A 21562-nucleotide genomic window follows, 5' to 3' on the forward strand; every position below is an offset into this window, starting at 1 on the left:
TGTGTTGGAGCAGATGGGAGTGTCTGGCTCAGCAAGACAGGGTGCTGGAGTCCTGAGTTGGCAGGGAAAACAGGAATAGAAGTAGTCTTGGTACATTAGGTGGCAGCTCCCAAGGGGGTTTCTGTGATCCAACCCATCACACTATATGGGGTTCCTAGTCACTGAATCTGCATATGCACAGATCTGGTAGTTTGTTCCCTAGCCTATCCTCAATGCCCTCCTTCTTGTTTGTACTTTCGGAGAGGTATGGTGAATCCTCCCTTCACTCAGTCTATGCCCACTACTATCTGCACAGCATTACCATACAGCTTCCATGATAAATGCTCTGTCTGCAATGAATTTCACTTGAAGTGAGTACACCATATTATGAGATAAAGTTCTTGAGAAATGTTTTTTGGTGCTCCACCAATGCCTCATGGAAATGTAAAAATCACAAAAATATTCTATTTAGAGAAAATTCTGCTTGTTTTTTGGTATTTGTTAACTTGTTCTTTACTCCTAGGCAACAAATTGTTTAAAAAAGTCTTTGCTCTTTAAATATGTGACTGTTCCTGCTTATTATTCTCACATGAAATAATTCTGGACCCAATGCAGAAACGTACCTAACCACATCCTTAACTTTCAACACATGAACGGTCCCACTGAAATCAATAGGACTGCTTGCGCTTACATTTAGGCACATACTTAAGCACTTTCCAGAACAAGGGACTCTGTTTGTAACATTATAATTAGTTGCAAAGGACGGGTTTATGACATTAACAGAGGATTTATAAATTTAGGGGAGGAAGATTTAAAAATGCCTGTTTCAATCTAAAAACATCCAAAGGGATCATAAATCAGGGAAGAAAAGAAACTACAAAAATAAAACATCTAAGAATTGTTTCTATATAGAATGTTTTCCCAAAGTTTTCCATGAGGCATAAGTGCCTCTTTAAAAATTAAAATTGTTTTATGGAAAAAAAAAATCTTAAAACTGGTAATCTTTTTCATTTTTAAAGCACTCATACATATTTGCTCCTGTACTAAGACACTTGTGTGCCAAGTTACAAACGTCTAAAAAACTGGATTTATTATGGTAATGAAAGAATATATAAAGAATCACTTTGACACGTCTCCATATATTTCTTTGAAGCTTTAAAATTTGATCCTAAATTCTCAGAAAAAACAAATTTTCATAATAATTTCACATTAGAACATAAGACATCTGTCAAAGAAGCCACAATACAATGTCTGTTTACAATTTACACTATAAAACTCTGCATCATATTTAAACAATGTCATTGGTTTAATTCATCCACTTTTAGAAGCTGTGTTAAGTCTGCCAAAAAACATCAGCATCACACAGTTGTGCGGAATAATTACGTATATGGAGATCATTTCTTTGTAACTCATTATCTCTCCATAATATACCGTATATTTTACATTGAGAACAGACTCAATATTGAATTCTAAGAACTAGCTCTCGGGTAAGGCTAAACAATGCCAAAGAGGGCAATCTGATTGATGTACTGAGTGAATTCCTTGCTTGCTCTATGGTACAGCAATTCCAAAGAATCCATGGCCAGGATGGTTAAAGCATTTGTAAGAGCACAGCAATGTCCTTACAGGCAAGAGGTGCACGTTTCTGCTTATCTTCATTTTCTTTAAAAAAAAAAAAAAAATCAATGTAAAAATTGCAAAAATAGAAAATATTTCTACACTACACATACAATTAAGGCAAAGCTGTAACACTGGTGTTTCATATTACTCTCAATAAAGTTGTCTCATAAGAAACTAACAACTCCCAATTTTCTGAACACCCTGTAAATGAAGTTATTCTTCTAAGGCCTGATACTGCAGGCCTTGTACAGGCAAAATCACATTAAAGTTTTAGCTTGAAGAATAATATTAAAATTGATATCCTAGGGGCCATCTTTTGTGCGTGCTGCAGCACTGAGCACATTAATAAAAACAAATGAATGGGAGTTTTGCCATGTATAGACAGCAAGACTGGATGCTAATGCAGTCTAATATGTATAATCTAACATGAAAATGCGTCCATAGGAGGAGTCTGTGGAAAATTTACTGATTTTTTGTTTTTGCTTTTTAAATATACTTGAAAATCAAGACATTACAGCAAGAAAATGAGGTGATAAAAGAGATTGAGAGCTTTGCCTCTTCCACCCTGTCTAAATTAAGCAAGTATTTAAGAAATGGAGCTATATTGGTTATCCACAGACCTCTGGAAGTTCAACGACTTGAGAAATACAGGGATCTACTACTACTACGTTTCTTGAAGTGTGACATTACAGTATTGCATAGAGGCCTTAACTGAGATTGGACCTCACTGTGCCAGGCACTGTCTGTACACATAGTGGAACAGCATACAAATCTAAACAGACAAGACAGACAAAGGATAGGAGGGGAAACTGAGACACAGTGATTTATCAAGTCACACAGCAGGTCAGTGGCAGAACCTCCTGAGTCCCAGTCCATAGCCTCATCCATTGGAAGACCATCCAGGGCACAAGATTTTCTCTTTTAAAAATTCAAAATAATTTTACGATATTTCATTTGCAATATTCAGTTTAATTTTAAACCTTTTTTCCCCTGTCCTTGACCATAGTTAACACACTCATAGACTTCAATAGCTTGTTGTGTCCTAAAATGTGTAGTTGTTTGTAAAATGGCCGTAACAGCTCTGAATTGACAGCTTAATAAAATTCTAATAATTCTATTGTAGTTTTTCAAGTCATTTTCATTCCTACAGAAATTAGTTAAATAAATGATGACATGAAAGAGTGTACCTTAAATTGGTTAAACAACCCTGTCCTGGGCAGTTGTACAAGAAGCCAACCATCCTGATGTCTCCTTTAATAATGCCCATAATGACCACTCCAGCTAAATGAGTTTTATTTCTCTATTCCAGAATCTTACGGTTTTTGTGGGGAGTTGGGTTTTTTTAAGAGCTATACATTTGTGCTGTCTGAATTTATCTGTAGGGCCAAATTATCAAGTCAGACACCAAATTGTGTGGAAGTAAATCAACATAAGAACATAAGAATGGCCATACTGGGCCAAGGTCCATCTAGCCCAGTATCCTGTCTTCCGACAGTGGCCAATGCCAGGTCACCCAGAGGGAACAAACAGAATGAATGAACCAGCTTGTCAATACAAATGCAAGGGTCTGCAGGTTCAAGTACTGTATCAAGTATGAATTGAAAAATCTGGTCCTTGTAGTTTTACCTTCATATAGTTTGATTGGAAGCTTAATGGATTCAAAAACCCAAATGAATAGAGCTCAGCAGTTTAGTTACATTTACATAATAATAATCCATATGTATTCATGTAATCCCAGGTCTGAACTCCACCAAGGAGTTCAGAGACAGCATGCTCTAGTGGCTTTGAGCAAGGGACTGGGTATCTGGTGACCTGATTATATCCCTCACTCTCTGCCAGTGATGTGCTATGTAACCTTAGACAATGGTTCATTAGCAATATATGATGCAACAAGGAGGCAGAGCTGTCAGAAAAGCAGTACATTTAATAAAGCTGTTTCCAAGAAAACATGCTCAGGATTTTGCTGTTTCTATCTATACCACATGCAGGAGCAACCAATAGACTTACACTCAGACCCCAGCTTCTAGTTCTTCCTGAAACCCAATTCTCTTTCTCCAGTACAACTCATCAGATTACAGACTGGTCATTTAACCTTTCCAGCCTTATCTGCTCTAGCAAAATTAGTACCCATATTCCTAAATTGCTAGTGTGGACAAGCCTCAAGGACTTTTTACAGCATGCTGTGACAATCAGGCTTGAACATGAGCATACACGTTATTCCTCACTCAGAAATAAAGAATAAAAAGATGATGACACATGATACTTAGCAGGCTTGCTTCTAAATAGAGGGTCAAATTATCAAAATAGGGGCTTTATACTTACATAAACAATGATGTCTCCACTATCAGTTCTAGGTTCAAATGCTAATACACTCATAAATGATTGCATTCATGTAATTAAGAGACAGACTGAGTTCAATTTGAAAATTTGCATTAGGATACTATTCATGCCAACCAACATCCCTTTAAAAGGTCAATTGGATTTTTTTTTCTAAGTTTAGATCTGAGTTGCTATTCCCATCTTATATGCAGCTGCTCATTCACAAGGGTCTGCGTTAGGGAGTTTAATCTATCAACAAGCATGCATATATTTTCTGCACTGGGCAGTGCACAAATTATATTCTGCAGGGTAACTCATAACTCAATAGAACAACACATTGGGTCCTTCCTGTTTGCTGATAGAATAAAATGACTTCATTTTGGTCTAAAAGACATGCCAACATCCCCCTAAGTAATAAATATCCTGTAAGCAGACAATTTAGAATAATACTTGTTGTGATAAAGATGTACAGTATGACAGAAGTTGATTTTCATACTACAGACAGAATCCCATCTCTTACAGGCCCATGAATACTACCATCTGACCAGGAAAACTAGAAAAATAAAATGGTAATGAGTTAAAAAGAGCAATAGATATAAAGCAGGAGAGCGGAGTATTTGAGAAGTTACCAAAGACTTTCAAGGCCTAGTTATCAATGTTTTTGAACAAAAGAGAGCAAGTCCTAATGCAACTATGAAGATGAAATAAAATACCGTGTATTTACTATTAGTGAACTTTAGTCATACTTCTCAGTACGCATAGGTTCTTGACAAGAATAATCATGGTTAATTAGGAATTCTATATCATTTCTCCTCCTTTTGTGCTTAATTATATATAGCACTAAACAAATACAAAGCTGTACCATACACAAATACATTACAACAATTTTGTGACTTGGTCTATTGTAGTTGTCAACTTCAACTGCGGACTGTATTATGTCTAACTCAAACAGGTAATTTTAGCTCTTAAGCAAGTCTTTTATGCTGTAAATCATGAGTAGAATTAACAATATAAATTAAGGTGATGTATGCTTTCCTGCTGCTCAGCTAACTTTGTTACTGAAAGAAATTGTGGTTACAAAATTGGATTTATTTTTCCATAATATTGATCATCCAAGTCACACTCATTTGGAGGAAGGCGTATTTATTTTGATATGTTTTGAGAGCAGTTTTAAATTATATAACATCATTTAATGCAGGGTTAAAAGTTCATTATCCAACACAAAAGTAGTTTATTCCCTAAACTCCATGACTTTAAGAGGATATAGGGAAAAGTTAATATAAACAACAAAAAGAAATGAAATGTTTATATATATATATGAACACATACATATCCTGAGGGCTAGCTGGCTCAGGGAATTGCTAATGGAATTCAGAGCCTTTTACTTCTCAGTCACTGGCTTCATTATGGCCAAAGTCAGTAATAACTGAAAGCTGTTACTAAAACCAAGGTGTTAGCCTATGTGAAATTAGTTTGTTGGTCCAAGTCCTGTTCCTAATTGAAAAGGTCTGGGTTTTTTTTTAAATCATATGGTTGGAACTCTTGCAGGCAGTCTAAGCAGAGAGGCTGAGGACTGAATGAACAGAGAATGCATTACCTCCTCTTCTTTCAAAGTTCTTTTCAGAGAAGGTTTGAGGTGCACTAATACAGGGGTTTATGTGTAATAGAGTTGGTGGCTGTAGTTTAGCTACAAGTGGGTGGTAAAGCATTTCAGTAAAGTATTTGATACTGTATTACAAAATGTGTCATGAGAACATAATCCAAATTTGTTGGGATGGTAGTTATGTCATGCAGATTGAAAACTGGTTGAGATAAAGAGTTAAAAAAAGACAGTGTATTGGCTAAGTAAGGTGCCTAGCAGTATGTGGCAAAGGTCAGTGTTACTGGTCCAGTCTTATTTAATCTCCTCCTCACTAGTCTAGAAGAAGAAGAAAATAACATGTTAATGAAATTAATTGCTACTAGAGGTTCAATGCCGTTGAAGAGAGAGAAATAATACAGAGAGACAGAAAATAAAAACAAAAATAAAATGAAATTCAAGTGAAAAAGCCAAGTTGGGAGTGGGGGAGGAAGAGCTTGTCATCTGCCCAGTTGTGGTAGAAATTAGCTCCTTAGGAAGGAAGTGATTACCACTTCTATGTAATATTGCTGTCAAAGGAGATCTGGGAAGGTATGACAGAAGAAAGGGTCGGGGCCAACCAGATGGGTTCTTACACAACTTCAGCAGCCCCTGGGTCCAGTGCAGACACGAGACAACCAACTGCTGTAGACTAGTGGAGATGTTTTGCAGTAGAATGATTTATGTGCAAAGATTCAGAGCTAAATATTATAGCTTGGCTAAGAAATGAATTAGAGAGGGTAAGCATGGAACACACAAGCCTTTTCAAATATTCAAACGGAGTCAACACAAAGGTGATTATGTATTACTGAATATAGCACAAAAAGGAATATCCAGGGAGCTGCTCTAATCTATACTGGTTCGCTGTGGAACTCAAAGGCCAGCCAGAGACTGAAGGACAACAAAATAACCCTGGACATACTCCTGCATTTCACCAGGACTTGCAAGAGAAGGGAGGATAGCAGCCAGCTACAGTAATTTTACTTCAGTTGGGGGAATCCTCCAACAGATCTGGTGACTTTGCAATCTCTTTGAACTACCAGATCAGAACAAATGAGAGAATCTGGAATTCTGGATTATCTTTAATTAAAAAGAAGACATTACCTCAAATCCCTTGGAATGCTATCATTGTGTCATAAAGCATCTACAGGTTTTTTTCATTTAACTACGGTCTTCCCTTAAGTGTGTCTCTTCCTGGTGCCTATTTTCTGTTCTATTCTATATAAGTTCCTATACCATGCTCATCACTGTAGGATCCAAGTGCCTTCCCGTAACGCATTACACATCTGTCACATGTTGTTTGTTCTGTTGTCCTCTCCCCAGAGGGAGATGCATATGCAGTGGACTCTCTTAGTTCGGTAGGTTGGGTTTTATTTTTTGGTTAGGGTTTTTGTTTTTAAATATAAATATACCAGTTGCTCTGTGTTTATATTAGAGAAGGCGCATGGTCGAAGAAATGCTGCTTGCATTTGGAGTGGAAAGTAGCAAGGTTTCTGATGATCCATAGTTGTTGGGGGAATTCATTACGGCATCAGGAAATGCAGAAAAGTTTACAGTGAAAGGGATTTCACAGAGGGCTGACACTGCAAGCTTCTGAGTTCCTTCTTCTTTTTCTGGCAGCACTTGGCACACCGAAGGATGATACTCATAATGTACAAGTTGAAAGGGTATCCACAAAGATTCTTATCTTCAAATGACCAAATCACTTTGGAGCAATGTAATCCTGCAACCATGCGATAGAGAGACTATGGATTCAGTGCTGCCTACCAATATGCAGCTCTACACTATCTTTGTAAAGGAATCATTTCCTGTGCTTGTGAACCCATTCTTACATGATTTTTCAGCTCAGAGATCTTCAAGTGAAGAGGAAATAACTGCACATGAGTTTATTTTATGCTACTATGTATCTTCAGGCAGGAGCAAGACCTATAATTTTAGGAGAAATTCATAAAAGGGTGATTTACCTGTCTGACATTCACAAAACGTACACATTCCAGCCATATATTCAGGAATCCTTGCCCACACTGAGCACACTCTTGTTTTTTGGAAAGTATACTGCATGCCTCCAAGTTCTGTTTTACTGCAGTATGTAGAATGGAGTCCTCTTTGGTTAACTGACTGAAAATAAGTCTTGCCGCTATTTCCTGGATAATTTAACAGATACAGAATACAACTCTTGAAATATTTTCACAATATGTGGTATTAGGTCAAAATAAATACTATTTTGCCACCTAAAACTGACTGATGACTAATCCCAACACTGGAAATCATGTTAAGTACCTAAATATCAATTAGCAGTTAGAACAATGGTGAACTACATGTACTGCCACTGCCATTAATTTCACTGTCCATAATGTCATTGCTGTTACTTGCACTGCACCTTTGCCATTGCTATTCGGTTCATTAACTCTATGCTGCTAAGTCAATTTGCTGCCACCTGAACTTGTCTTCATATTTCTCACTTTCTCCCTCTCCCCTTTTCATCTTGGTCTTCTTTCCCACACCGCAAATCTGTCTCCCATCCTCTGTGTTCTCATATGCACGACCCTTCCACCTCCATTAGCACAGTCAACTCAGTTTTGCACAAAAAGGAATTAAGGACTTTTTTTTAAAATTACTATGATTATAAACAAATTGTTTATAAACTGCAAAGAAAATCTACACACAAAAAAAATCACCAGAGCCATCAAGCAATTGCTTTATCTTATTTACATTACTCCTGTCCTCTCTCTTCCTAGCTTCCCGCCTTCCCCCAAATCCCTTTGTCATCATAATTATTTTAAAATTTAGATTGCACATTTTTCTGGGCAAGGACTGTCTTATTGTTCCACACATGGTCATGCACATCTATGGCACTGTATAAATCACCACTTAACTTACTATATTTTTCATTATCTACATTCATCACTGAATATTCAACTTAAATGTAATGGGCATGTTATACACTTAAAATACTTCCCAAATTTTGTTCAAGTATTGCATTTTTAGACCAATGCAGGAATCCTGACATAGGCAGAACTCTCACTAAATTTCAGTGGGGATTCTGGTGGAGCAAAGTATACTAGAGCAAGCTGTGAATCATTACTTTGTTCATATAATGCTCTGTCTAAAAGTACTTTCCAGATACTCATATACAAGCATATCAAAGAAGAAATCTGACCAAAACTACAGCATATTTGTCCTGTGAAGATATTAATGTGGACTTGAAAGTCTAACTGGCCAGTCCTCAGCCATAAGATCATTCTCTTTATAGCTGTGCTTTTAAGACAAAGTACACTTGTTTCTTTTCCAAGAAACCGACTTATACAACTTGAAATTAATATAAGAATTTTATAGAACTGTTAATTTCCCAACTATTCATGTTCTTAGTGCCGCTGAATGGACATCATACATGCCTTTTCAGCACCATCTCATAAAAGCTTGAGTTTTAGGGACACAAGCATTTCAATCCATCATTATGCAAAGGAAGTACAATTCAATGTATTAGAATCCTGATAACTGACAAGCAAAATGAGCATTATCAAGAGATAATGTATTCTGAGACTACATGGCCTCCCTCCCTGTGTTTCAGATTTAGTGTTTGAGAAAGCAGGATTTTGGAAAATTACAGTTATTTTATGAATGGAATTGATGCACTAAAACTATCTTTTGACTTCCCTAGACCACAGGTCCCCTAGTGGGGCACAGAGGAACCTTCGGGGGGTGCGCAGCGAGGGCCGGGCTAGCCCCCACAGGTGATGGGAGGAAGTGCCACCCAGCCCCTCCCCTCTCTGCTCCAGTTCCGCCCTCAGCCATGTCCCCGGCTCCTGGCCCGTCCCCAGTCTCAGCGTGGGTCCACTCCCGCCCCCACGCTTGGGTCTGTCCCCCCAGGCCCACTCCCGGCCCCAGACCCATCCCCAGTTGTGGCCCCAGCCTCAGCCCCTTTGCCCCCGCGAGCCACGGCTCTGTTCCCAGTCCTGGCTGGCACCAACAGCAGTAAGGAGGGGCACGACTCTCAAAAGTTTGGGGACAACTGCAGTATAACAAAGGCTGGTGAGAGCCAGAGTGTAATTTAAATGTGGTTGGTAAGCTGCAAGGATTATTTTGCTACTACATTGAAAGGGTAAGCTAATATATTTGTAGTGTAACTCTTCTGCCAGGTGGAGTTGGCAGTCCCAAAGTCTGGGTTCAATATCTAGCTGTTCCTGTTAACAATACAAAACAGAACTGGCTCTAGACCCCAACCCTGTAATCTGGGAAAATTTACCAGATGCCTCCAAGAGGCAATACTTCCCCTTTCGCAAACACCGAGTCTGGGTATAACAAAAGAAAACTTTTAATAAAAAGGGAAAAGGAACCTGGCATTAATTTAGGAAAACACCACAACCACAATTCGAAAGCATGTGACCATGAACAAACACCCACCCCAAAGTATATTGGGTAGTGTCCTTTGCCTCAGTTTCTCACTTTTTGTGGTGTAAAACTCCAACAAATGTTCCTTTAATCTGCCATTGCGCTCTTCCTCCACTGCACCCCACTCACAGTTGCTGTCCTTGGTCAGCAAAGGCCCAGTGTTCAGAAGCGCGTTCATGTGAGTTCACCTCCCGCCCAGGGGGCCAGTGTCAAGCAATGTCTGAGCTGCTGCTGCCGCCTCTGCAACTGACTCACAGTTGCTGCCATTCACTCTGTCACCGCTGCTGCTACTGTTTACTCTGATGCCACATTCTGTGGTTCCACAAGCTAACCCAGCTCTCAGTGATTTTAGCAGGCAGTGGTGAACCTCACTGCAGGATGGGTTGTCTCTTTCACCGCAACACTGTCCCTCACCAGCTCTAAGGTTCAGCAGCTACACCTGATTATCAGTGATTTCAGCTCTACTAATCGCTTAACAAAACAAAAACTCTCAATTGAGTCTAATCAATTCTACCTTTTGTTGGGATTCCCTCTGAGACCTTTTCCACTTGGCTTATCCAGAACACATTGTCCAGTTCTGGGAGAACACTTCATCCAGTTCTTTGGGATCCAAAATTCTCAGTTCAACTCCAGATTTCGTCACTCAGGTTCCTTTATTTGGCATACAGCAAAGCTACACTGAGTTGATCAGACTCAAGCGTAAGGGGTGGGTATAGGCCATACCACACATCCAAAGTTACACAGAAAAACTCTTCCTTTATATACATTTACACGATATTGCATTTGCTAAACATTACATCACATTGTTTTGGATTGGATTGGTTACTTTGCAGGAACCAATCCCTGTATAGCATGTTCTCTCCATATGCTGTTCATGTGGAACTTGCTCTTTATATTCCACGTTTATCTTGTCCATTATACCTATCAGGTTGTTACTGCTTATCTTAGCTAGCACAGACATTTTGACTCCAGCATACTGCTTGTTTAGCCCCTATTTACAACTTAACCTTCTATTCACCTTCGCTATCAAGCCTACTAAGAAATAAGGCAAGTTACTTACGACAAGCCAGGCCTACACCTGTAAAAAGTGAAGAGGGGAACAGTCAAATTATGTCTATGACTATTTAGGCAGAGCCCACACCACCAGGTACAAACACTTGTCTCTACTTCCCTGCCTTTCGCTGGGATTTGGCATCCCTATCCCCTTCTTAGCAAGTGAGGTTTAGTTGAGAGTGACCCCCCTCAATCAGGGCAGGCTAAGTAAAGTTCTACTGCCCTTTACTCATACAATCAGGATAACAACAGTCCATTACCCCTACACTCAAGACTAAAAGTGATTTGTAACCCAACACCAGCCGCAAGTGATCATTTTGACAGAGCAGTTCCATCTGTTGCACACCTAGGCAGAGTAGTTGTGTTTATGCAAATACAGTCTGCTCCTGAAGTCTTTTCCCCCAGCTCATCACTACGTGTCAGGGGAGAGCTCATTCAGACCCTGCCTACAGTAGCAATTCTATAAAAGCTACAAAAAACAGCTATCTGCTGCATCTCAGAAGCCCAGCTTATTCTTGATATATCCTCCATTAGACTTTTTTTTTTTTTAAAGTTAACATTTTCACATAAGTAAACTTAGTAAGTCTGCAAGAGATAAACAATTACTCTTTTTGGCTAGTGCATTGCAATGCTTTCTTTATAGAACAATTAATAGTTGTATTACTAAATATATTCCTAAATTTCTTATTAAAACTAAGGGAGACCTCATGTACAAAAAAAAGCATATGCAAATATATCATATTGAGCAAAGGCCATCGTGACAATGGTATTATAGTCTTCCTGTTGGTATATGACTGCAGGGAGTGGGGGAGGGGAGTATAAAAGGAAGGAGAAACTGGGTCAAAAGGGAACTTGGAAGGTTGTGTCCTCTCCCCTCCTGGCTGGTTAAAGCAGAAAAAGCCTATGGGAATTACTGCACATTGTTTCTCAGTTGATATTGTTTTGTGGACAATAAAACCTGCCCTGAGGAAAGGATCTTAAAAGACCAATGACTGAAGCTTTATTTCTCTTCCCTGCATGGTGAAACCATTACCACCTCTGGAAGCCTGATTTGCTCTTCTGTTCTATTCCTTGGGAGCTATGATCAGTGGCACCCAGGGACCAGACAGCCTTCTTATAACAAAGCATTGTTTATTTATAACCAAAGCATTTCAGAGAAAAAGATCTTAAAACAATAAACAGTCTAGGCACATGGCCTCTCCCTAGGCTTACCATCCCCTTGAAGCTTGGGAAGGCCCCAAGCCTTCAGATATGCCCACAAGGACCTGTCTGTGTCAGTCTGTTCCCAGCAGGAGTCGCTCACTGACAACTCCCTCCCTTTTTCCAAGTTTTTCAAATGTGTAATGTTCCTTTGATCTCTAGACTCCCAGCGTTGGCAAAACAGCCATGTTACTTTGACAGAAAGTAGCATCTTCAGTCCTAATAACTCAGCCATTGTCTTGTAATAGCCCACAAGTGTTTGTTGAGGTGGCTTCTCTGGAGCTTCCTGCTCATTTTTCCAACAGCCTCTATTAAACTAAACCAATACATTCATATGGGAAAACTCAATAACCCAATATAGCTACACAGTGACTCATTCACTAAGTACCTCACATACAGTTATTGTATGTACATCATACAATTATTACTAGGGATGTCAAACGATTTAAAAAATTAATCATGATCAATCATGTGATTAATTGCACTGTTAACCATTAATAGAATACGATTTATTTAAATATTTGGCGGTGTTTTCTATATTTTCAAATATATTTATTTCAATTACAACACAGAACACAAAGTGTACAGTGCTCACTTATATTTATTTTTTATTACAATATTTGCACTGTAAAAAAAAAAACAATTATTTTTCAGTTCACCTAATACAAGTATTGTAGTGCAATCCATTTATCATGAAATTTGAACTTACAAATATAGAATTATGTATAAAAAAAACCCTGCATTCAAAAATAAAACAATGTAAAATTTTAGAGGCTGCAAGTCTGCTCAGTCCTACTTCTTGTTCAGCCCATCGCTCAGATGAACAAATTTGTTTACATTTGCAGGAGATAATGCTGCCCATGTCTTGTTTACAATGTCACCTGAAAGTGAGAACAGGCATTCACATGGCACTGTTGTAGCCAGCATTGCAAGACATTTATATGCCAGATGCACTAAAGATTCATATGTCCCTTCATGCTTCAATCACCATTCCAGGGGACATGGATCCATGCTGATGACGGGTTCTGGTTGATAACAATCCAAAGCAGTGCGGACAGATGCATGTTCATTTTCATTATCTGAGTCAGATGCCACCAATAGAAGGTTGTTTTTCTTTTTTGGTGGTTCAGGTTCTGTAGTTTCCGCATCAGAGTGTTGCTCTTTTAAGACTTCTGTTTAGCATATCTGGCATGTAAATAACTTGCAATGCCGGCTACAAAAGTGCCAAGCAAGTGCCTGTTCTCACTTTCTGGTGACATTTTAAATAAGAAGAGGGCAGCATTATATCCTGTAAATGTAAACAAACTTGTTTGTCTCTTAGTGACTGGCTGAAAAAGAAGTAGCACTGAGTGGACTTGTAGGCTCTGAAGTCTTACATTGTTTTGTTTTTGAGTGCAGTTATGTAACAAAAAAAATCTACATTTGTAAGTTGCATTTTCACGACAGAGATTGCACTACAGTACTTGAATGAGGTGAATTGAAAAATACTATTTCTTTTGTTTATCATTTTTACAGTGTAAATATTTATAATCAAAAATATACACTTTCATTTCAGTTACAACATAGAATACAATATATATGAAAATGTGGAAAAACAATAAATTTCAATTGGTATTCTATTGTTTAACAGTGTGACTAGAACTGTGCTTAATCACGATTAATTTTTTTAATCGCGATTAATTTTTTTGAGTTAATCGCGTGAGTTAACTGTGATTAATCAACAGCCTCAATTATTACATAAAAACCTCAGGTCCACCACAGTTTGCATGAGAAAACAGTCAATTATTAACTTTTACATACTGTAATTAGATAGAAATAAAATCAAGAAATTGACAAATATGCAGAATTGACTGCTCAGTGACAGAGACAAAGAACTCTACAGTTCTATTAATCGGTTCCACCAGAAAGAACCTGCTCTTGCTGAAGGTAAAAACTAATTAATCTTATCTTACCTACGAGAAGGGTATGGATGTAAATCATATATGTGCTTTAGTCTTGAATATATTGTGCTTTCATCCAAAGCAAACTCCTGGCTGTGTAACAGGTGCCACTGGGGCCAAATCCCAAGGTCTTGGCTCTGTTTTCATTCAGTTCTTACTAAAGCAAAATTCTCACTGATATCAATGGGAGTTTGCTGGAGTGCATGCCAAGTAAGAACCTCCCCCATCCTTGAGAACAAAAAAGACTGACAATTCATTAAAATTATTTTAATATGTTCTTGTATTTTAAACAGATTTGCAAATAGCATTTAAAACAAGAAGATACTTGTCACAGCAAACATCTCTTTGACTTAGATTTAGTACCAACACATTGAAGCTGGTTCAGGGTTATTTACCAGCATTCATAAGCTGCTTAGCACTGCCTTATCTAAGCACCATAAAAGTATTAAAAATACAGTTAAGAGCTGCCTGGAGCAATAAGTACTCCAACTTAATCTAGATGTTATCAAATCTCCTCCCATGAGCATGATGTCATCTCTCTGTTTTGCTTGATCTTGAGCTGCTAGTTTTGAGTACATCACAAACTTTTATATTGTTCTGGTTTTATACGGGTTATATTACAAAGAGATGTGCCTTGCAGTATAATCTGGAGCTGGCATTCTCTGATCTCCCTCAAGTGGGTGTCCTACAGGCTTGGACCTGAGGTTAAGAAGGCTTTGCCTTCTACTTTCTCAAATCTGTATCAACGTTCTGATAACTGGTGAGGGGTAACTACAGTGTAGGGTTCCTGACCAAGAAGCAGTCTGAGTTAACGTAAGTCTAGCCTACTGAGGATTTCATACATTAGAACAATGAATTAGACCCAGTAGTGCAGGGTGCCATGACAGGTTATGGAGCACTGGCATAGGACCTTTGGCTGCATCTACACCAGCATTTTTCATTAAATCTCATTCCTTTGCACTACTTCCAGTGCACCTCAGAGCAGGTAGAAATGAGTGACAAAAAATGCCTGCAGATTGTTTATACCAGTTACTAGTGGTGAAACTGCAACAGTGATAGTAAAATGGAGAGTGATTTCCTGAAGAATGCTAGTAACAAAAAACTTCAGAGACGAGCCACCAAACTGTGTACTAGCTGCAACTTTTGTCACTCTCACGTCCAGGTTGAGAAAGAATTACTGTACTTTTGCCTGGATCGGTAAAATGTTCATAAATGACTGAGGAACTTAATTCCCATTTTCAATCAAAATGAATGATGCCTAAGTCACTTTTGCAAACAGGTTAGGTACTTATAAATTTTTTTATCTCAGATGATTAACACATGAACCACTACAGCCAAGTTTTCTTCCGAGAGAAGTGAACGGAATCTGGGTAATAGCTGGAATTAGCAGCTGCAATATTATCATTTAACATCCTTGAGCAGCCTTTCAATTCCAAAGAAAAAATAAGCTGACAAAAAAAGATGAATGATGCTGTCACAGAGTGAGTTGGACCTGTTATGGATTAAAGCTCAGTATCTGGCCTGCATTTGAGTCAAGTAATCAAGGATCATATAACGGCAAACTGGAAGTAGATCCTTTACAGATTCATAGATTTTTAGGCCAGAATGGACTATTACGATCATCTACTGTTACTGCCTAAACTGCCATTCCCAGACTGCCGTCATAAAACCCTTAGTCGGGGCAGAATTTTGTTTTATAGCAATACGAAAACATAAATGGAAGGTTGCTAAGTAAATGCCGATGCCCTCTTCTGTTCTCCCTTCAAACTTTTCACCTCCACCTCTTCTACATTCTTCAGCACAATGGTTATAATCAGATATGATCAAACAATATTATAGGCAAAAGAAAATATGACCAAACCATGTAGTTCATGAAGGAATAACCTGAACAGAGATTCAGAAACTGTTTAGAATTGTTGGATTGACAAGAATACTATTCAATCTTTATTTTTATTTTAAATCTTGAATTTTTAAAATTATGAAGGTATTAGTTGAAGTTTCTCATTGCTCACCTTAAGAGACCAAACTTCTTCCTCTTGAATGGCTGAAACAGGCTGTTTCTGGAGCAACGGATTATCTTCACAGTAAAGTTCCATCAGCATAAGGTCCTCCATCTATTTGAATAAATAAATAGTGTAATTATGTAAGAAAAGATAACAAAAATCTCAAATGCTATTTTTATTTAAACAAGAAAAACAAATGTAACAAATATGAATGTATAGAAAGCAGGAGATATACTCATCTGCTGGAAAACACATACAAGATTTAAGTGGAGTACATATTCCAATATTCTTGCTAATAAATAGTATAAAAATGTAAATCAAACAAGACTGGTTGTTTTACAAGAGAGGTCTTGTGCCTAGAGTATTATTTAAGTCACATGATAGTTACCGATTATCAAAATCTCTGCATTTAAGAGCTAACACAGTGGACATTATTAAAATAATTATTAAAAAGACCTGTCCTCTATTGTTAAACAGGAATGATTTTATCCACATGCATTTAATTCTGACGCTCCTGTATTCAACTCAACAGCCTCAATGGAATACCCTCTCAAGGTAAGGAGGGAAGTGAAAGGCCCTTTGCTTGGAATGTGACTGAGGTCACGTATAGTGTAAAGATGCTCATTCTATAATAAAGTAACTCCCGGTTTAAGAGAGAGATCTGTATAAAGTTTCTCTAAGGAAAAGTTTGCTATTGTAATGATTATTGTTTGGTCTCTGATATTTATTTATATGGCAAGAATTTATAAATCTGTTAAAAAATTCTAAATAAATATATAAGTTAAAAAATGAAATGAGACTGGAAAAATCACTCCCATATATACTGTTCAGAAGTGGTCTAGGATTCTAAGAAAGCCTAAGTGAAATAGGCTTAAACAAACACAGAAACTTTAATTCACTGTTCACTTGTTTTACGGTATGCCTAACAAATTCTTGTTTCTGAAGTATACAGTGCTGTGGAAAAATGCATGGAGGTTAACAAAAGCACAATATAATTTAACTCACAGTGTATAAAGAAAATACGTAAAACTAAAGATTCTGTTTCTGGCTCCCTCACCAAAAAAAATGGAACGATCTGCTAATCTTATTTATTTTTTGTTTTTAAATCATACTGCTCTTATCTCTCTAATTCATTTTGTCCAGTAAAATAGAACAGCAGGTACACAAATACTTTTCTTGAATCATAGTTGGAACGTATAATAGGCACACTGGAATAATGAACATAAAAATCTGTTCCCTCAGTTAATAGCTTCAAGGACAATTTAACAGAGTATCTGAAAGTCTATTAGAAGATCAGTGGTACTCATTCTTGTTTCCTTTTCTAAGAGTAATGACTTTATTTTAAGAAAAATGTAAAGCTTTATTTCAGGGCAAGCCTTATTTTGACTAAGGCTTGTTACAAATGATCTAGCGAATGAGTAGTCAAAACATACATGATTTGCTGATTTAAAGATATTTACTTTGTATATTTTGACATGTGGTGTTGATAATTTGTGTTTTAACAGTTTATAAAGCCTTTAACTTTTTAATCTCAATGTCTATTGTCAGATAAATGTCTGAACCCCCTATTTTCCTGCAACTGTGAAAACTGAAATTGATCAAAATCAGTATTATCCATTAATTTTTTTAAGAAAAAAAAATCAAATTCTGCCAAGCTTACATATAAAGTATAGGCATTTAAGAACAAGTTGTCTGCAAGGGGTCTTCATTTGGGACAATTTGTAGATATCCCAGGACAAAGGAAGCTTACTAAAAACCCAGCCACTTAAAGTGGTGCTGAAATGGTTTAGGTCAGTGTTTCTCAAACTGGGGTCTGTGGGCTCCGTTGATCAACTCCTCCCTCCCTCAACTCCTTCTCCTCCCTCCCAGTGCCTCCCTGCACGCTGCAGAACACCTCAAAAAAATTAAATCAAAATGGGGGTCCTCAGGTTGCTAAAAAGTTTGAGAACCACTGCTTTAGGTATTTCATGAAAATCAATAATCATTGTCAGAGAAACTTTAGAAGAAATGTCCTACAAACCTGAAAAATTGAGTTCTATTCCAGTGACTATTGAAAAAAATCCAGAGAAGGACAATTATGAAAACATGAACAAAAATATGAAAATACTTAGATGATTTTGGAAAATAAACCCTTTTGGCACTATCTTGCTGTATAAAAGAGAATTAGAAAAGTTAAAGAAGTATGGAAATTTGCAAACGTCCTACATTATAAACACTGTGTACACTGGCATGAGAATTATGGCTCACCAAGTAAACCTAGAGGAAAGCTAAACAATCTCTCTCTTGGCCAAAACTATTTCTGGGCAAAAACTCTTTTAATGGGCTTTTGTAGACAAATAAACTTATAGAAGAGAAAAGATTCAACATTTCTCCCAATGGGGGGGAAAAGGCACTTTCTAGAGTTTTGTCTTTGTTTCCTTACATAGAAAACAAAAGGCTGTCAGGTTTCTGTCCTGCTACACAGAAAACAGACCTATCTCTTGCATTGCATTTTGCTATAGATATAGAGATAGACTGAACATGGGTAATAAAAAAAGGGGAAGATTTCCCCCAAATCTGCTGAACAGACTAACACGGCTGCCCACTGATACTTGATCAACATTTCAATCATTAGATACTTACTATTTCACCTTTTTTCCCCACTTGATCCATTAATATTTATAACTAGAGCATTTAAATAAAGCTTTTCTACTATCTTATTTAGATGCATTAGAATTAAACTACCAGAACACAGATGTCACCAAGTCTAATCTCATATCACGTGACGTAATGGGAATCCCTCTTGAATTACAGGGATAGCATTCTGTCAAGCTCCCCTGAAACAGCTCTATCTTTCTTCGCGATTTTAGAGCCATTCAAATTTCAATTTGGCATGAGAAAACAAGAACAGATCATCTGTATAGTTGTTAAAATAAACCTGTATACTCTGATCACACGTGGTCCCAAAGAGCCTAGCAAACCATCATGATTCAGGTTATATAGAGCAGTAGTTCTAAGGGGGCCTCAAGCAGGTTTCAGAGGGTCTCCAAGCAGAGCCAGCATTAGACTCGCTGGGGCCCAGGGCAGAAAGCCAAAGCCCCACCGCATGGGGCTGAAGCCCAGGTCCCTGAGCCCCACCACCCGGGGCTGAAGCCTGAGCAATGTAGCTTTGTAGGGGCCCCTGTGGCATGAGGCCCCAGGCAATTGCCCTGCTTGCTACCCCCTAACACCAGCCCTGGCTTTTATATGCAGAAATTCAGTTACTGAGGCACAGGTGGGCCGTGGAGTTTTTATAGCATGTTGGGGGGGCCTCAGAAAGAAAAAGGTTGAGAACCTCTGATATAGAGCATCTCCTCTTTAAGGGTTCCTAGTATGGGCTTATTGTTTCCTCTGACACAGCTCTCTCAATTTCTTTATGAAGTATACCCACAGTGGCTGAAGAACTTTGCTAAAGAGTCCTACGACCTTGTCATAATGTTTTGAAATGAATATTGCCGCACAAAATGAATGTTTATAATCTAAAGATTTATACCTATATATACTTGCTTTGTTTAAAAGAAAACAAAAAGGCCTTGAAATATTCCAGATTAATTTTGCTGCTAATGTTTACACTACAGCTTTATCAGAATTCCTTGTTCAGTTACATAAATTGTATCCATGTAATGGAGGAAGAGCACTATTTGTTATGGCTAGGAGACCTATGATTGTTGCAGAAGTAATTTAGTCTGTGAATATTGTACTGAAAATGCTAACTGAGATGAGCCTCCTGCACCTAGTGCTGTCCTATAAAAAAATCATTGCATCTAGCCACCAAAACTAAAACCGTTCAGTCTCTTAAAATTAAGTTTAAATAGTCAGTAAATAATTTCCCTTAAAATATTTTTTTCACTGAAGAGGATCACATTTACATTTTGAATGAACAATACAGAACCCCACCCTGAACCTTTTACTCCATTCTCCCCCCTTTGCTCCATCCCTGTTTTCTCAAAGATCCTTAGCCAAGCTTCAACTTTGATGGATCAACCAAGACTCCAGAAACAGCAAAATGTGCAGCAGCCCTGAAGATTACCTGATAGTTGTGGGAAAATATACTGAAGAAGCTAAATGATTCTTGCAGCAGAGGAATAGCTAGAGAGCAAAAACTAGAACTAAATCCATGATCATAGGCTAGATTGCTAAATGTTCACAAACTCAGATTACCAAAGGGTTGCTATTAAAATCAACCCAAAGAGATGCGATAAAGGGCCAGATTGTTCCCAGCTGCTCTGCAGGTTAGCAAAATATGGGGAAGAGTGCGAGCATCCTCCTTGCCCCATTGTGCAGCAGTTAGGCACAACTGCAATCCATGAAATGACTAAAACAAAGGAAATGTTCCGTCATAGTACAAGCTACACCAAAGGGTAAAGAGGAACTGGGATTACTGAACCACTCCAACACCACTGGCCAGCGAAACCTAGGCAGATATGTAGAGTGGAGTAGGCTGCATCCCTGAAAGGAGCATAGCAGTAGGCACACTCCCTCCTGATTTAGCCTTCTTGAGGTACACAATCTGTCCTGGAACGTCCTCTGGAGTAGGCGCCACCCTAGCCTAAAAAGTGGGTCAGTGCCTATCAGGCACAACTGAACGCTAAATATGCATTAAATGTGTAAGAATAGACTATAGTGATGCAGATTTAAGCTACAGTTATATACAGCATGAGTAAGCATCCAGAGTGAACATGTACATAGTTACATAAAGCACCACCTAGTTACAGAGTGCACACTACTATTTAAATCTGCTATACTCTTAGAAACAGGAGTATTCTACAACCACAGTAGGGCCCATATTTATTACAGTGCCCCATTCTTTTGCTCCCTCATCTTTGCATTGGTTTTTTGGAAAATTCTGAAACGATTTTTGGCCTTGGCTGCAAAACAAGTAGTGCTTATTCAATATATGAGTAGGCCTTCCTGCATTAGTACAGAATAATTCATGTGAGGGTTTGCAGGATCAGGCCCCAAATTTATAAACTCAAACCATCTTGTTTTGTCCTGTATAAAGCACACTGTTTCTTGTTATAAACTTTCCTGCTGTTTAGTAACTGTGCCAGGCTGTAAATGGGTCCTCTCGTAATCATCACCTGAGGGCACTACTAAATTACTTTGTTGCCTGAGCAGAATAAAGTAATTTACTAGCGCCGTTAAGTGATTATTGATGTTAATGCATGTGCACATTCAAACCTACACACGTTAATTAAAAAAAACTCTACCAGTTTTTTTTTTTTTTTGCAAAATTTCCTTATTTCCAGTAACTTCAGTATAACATGGTAACTTTCAGTAGACAAGGCAAGAATTTGACTACTAGTGGGAAGGAGATGTTCTCCAATGCCCTCTGGAAAACAGGTCACCACTCACAAATAACGTTTATGTTATAGACACAGCAATAACAACGGAAAGAAACTTAGAAAAGTTAGAGTAGT

General features: G+C 38.0%; 2 protein-coding genes across 5 annotated transcripts in view; both read right to left on the minus strand.

Annotated features, from left to right (window-relative positions):
* The window catches only part of SLC26A7 (solute carrier family 26 member 7), a 196338-nt gene extending 185582 nt beyond the window's left edge, over positions 1-10756 (minus strand). For both annotated transcript variants that reach the window (XM_054018074.1, XM_054018073.1), the window contains exon 1: positions 10443-10756. The gene's annotated coding sequence lies outside the window, so the exon portion shown is untranslated. The remainder of the gene's footprint in view (positions 1-10442) is intronic.
* LRRC69 (leucine rich repeat containing 69) overlaps positions 986-21562 on the minus strand; it is a 39037-nt gene continuing 18460 nt past the window's right edge. For 2 of the 3 annotated variants that reach the window (XM_054018081.1, XM_054018080.1), the window contains 3 exons: positions 16134-16235; positions 7501-7680; positions 986-1641 (listed from right to left, as the gene is read on the minus strand). In XM_054018081.1, the coding sequence (XP_053874056.1) occupies positions 1531-1641; positions 7501-7680; positions 16134-16235 (393 nt within the window). In that variant the 3' untranslated portion in view covers positions 986-1530. The remainder of the gene's footprint in view (positions 1642-7500; positions 7681-16133; positions 16236-21562) is intronic. The other variant, XM_054018083.1, reaches the window with a different exon arrangement.

This window comes from Malaclemys terrapin, chromosome 2 (assembly GCF_027887155.1).
Source record: "Malaclemys terrapin pileata isolate rMalTer1 chromosome 2, rMalTer1.hap1, whole genome shotgun sequence".
NCBI lineage: Eukaryota > Metazoa > Chordata > Testudines > Emydidae > Malaclemys > Malaclemys terrapin.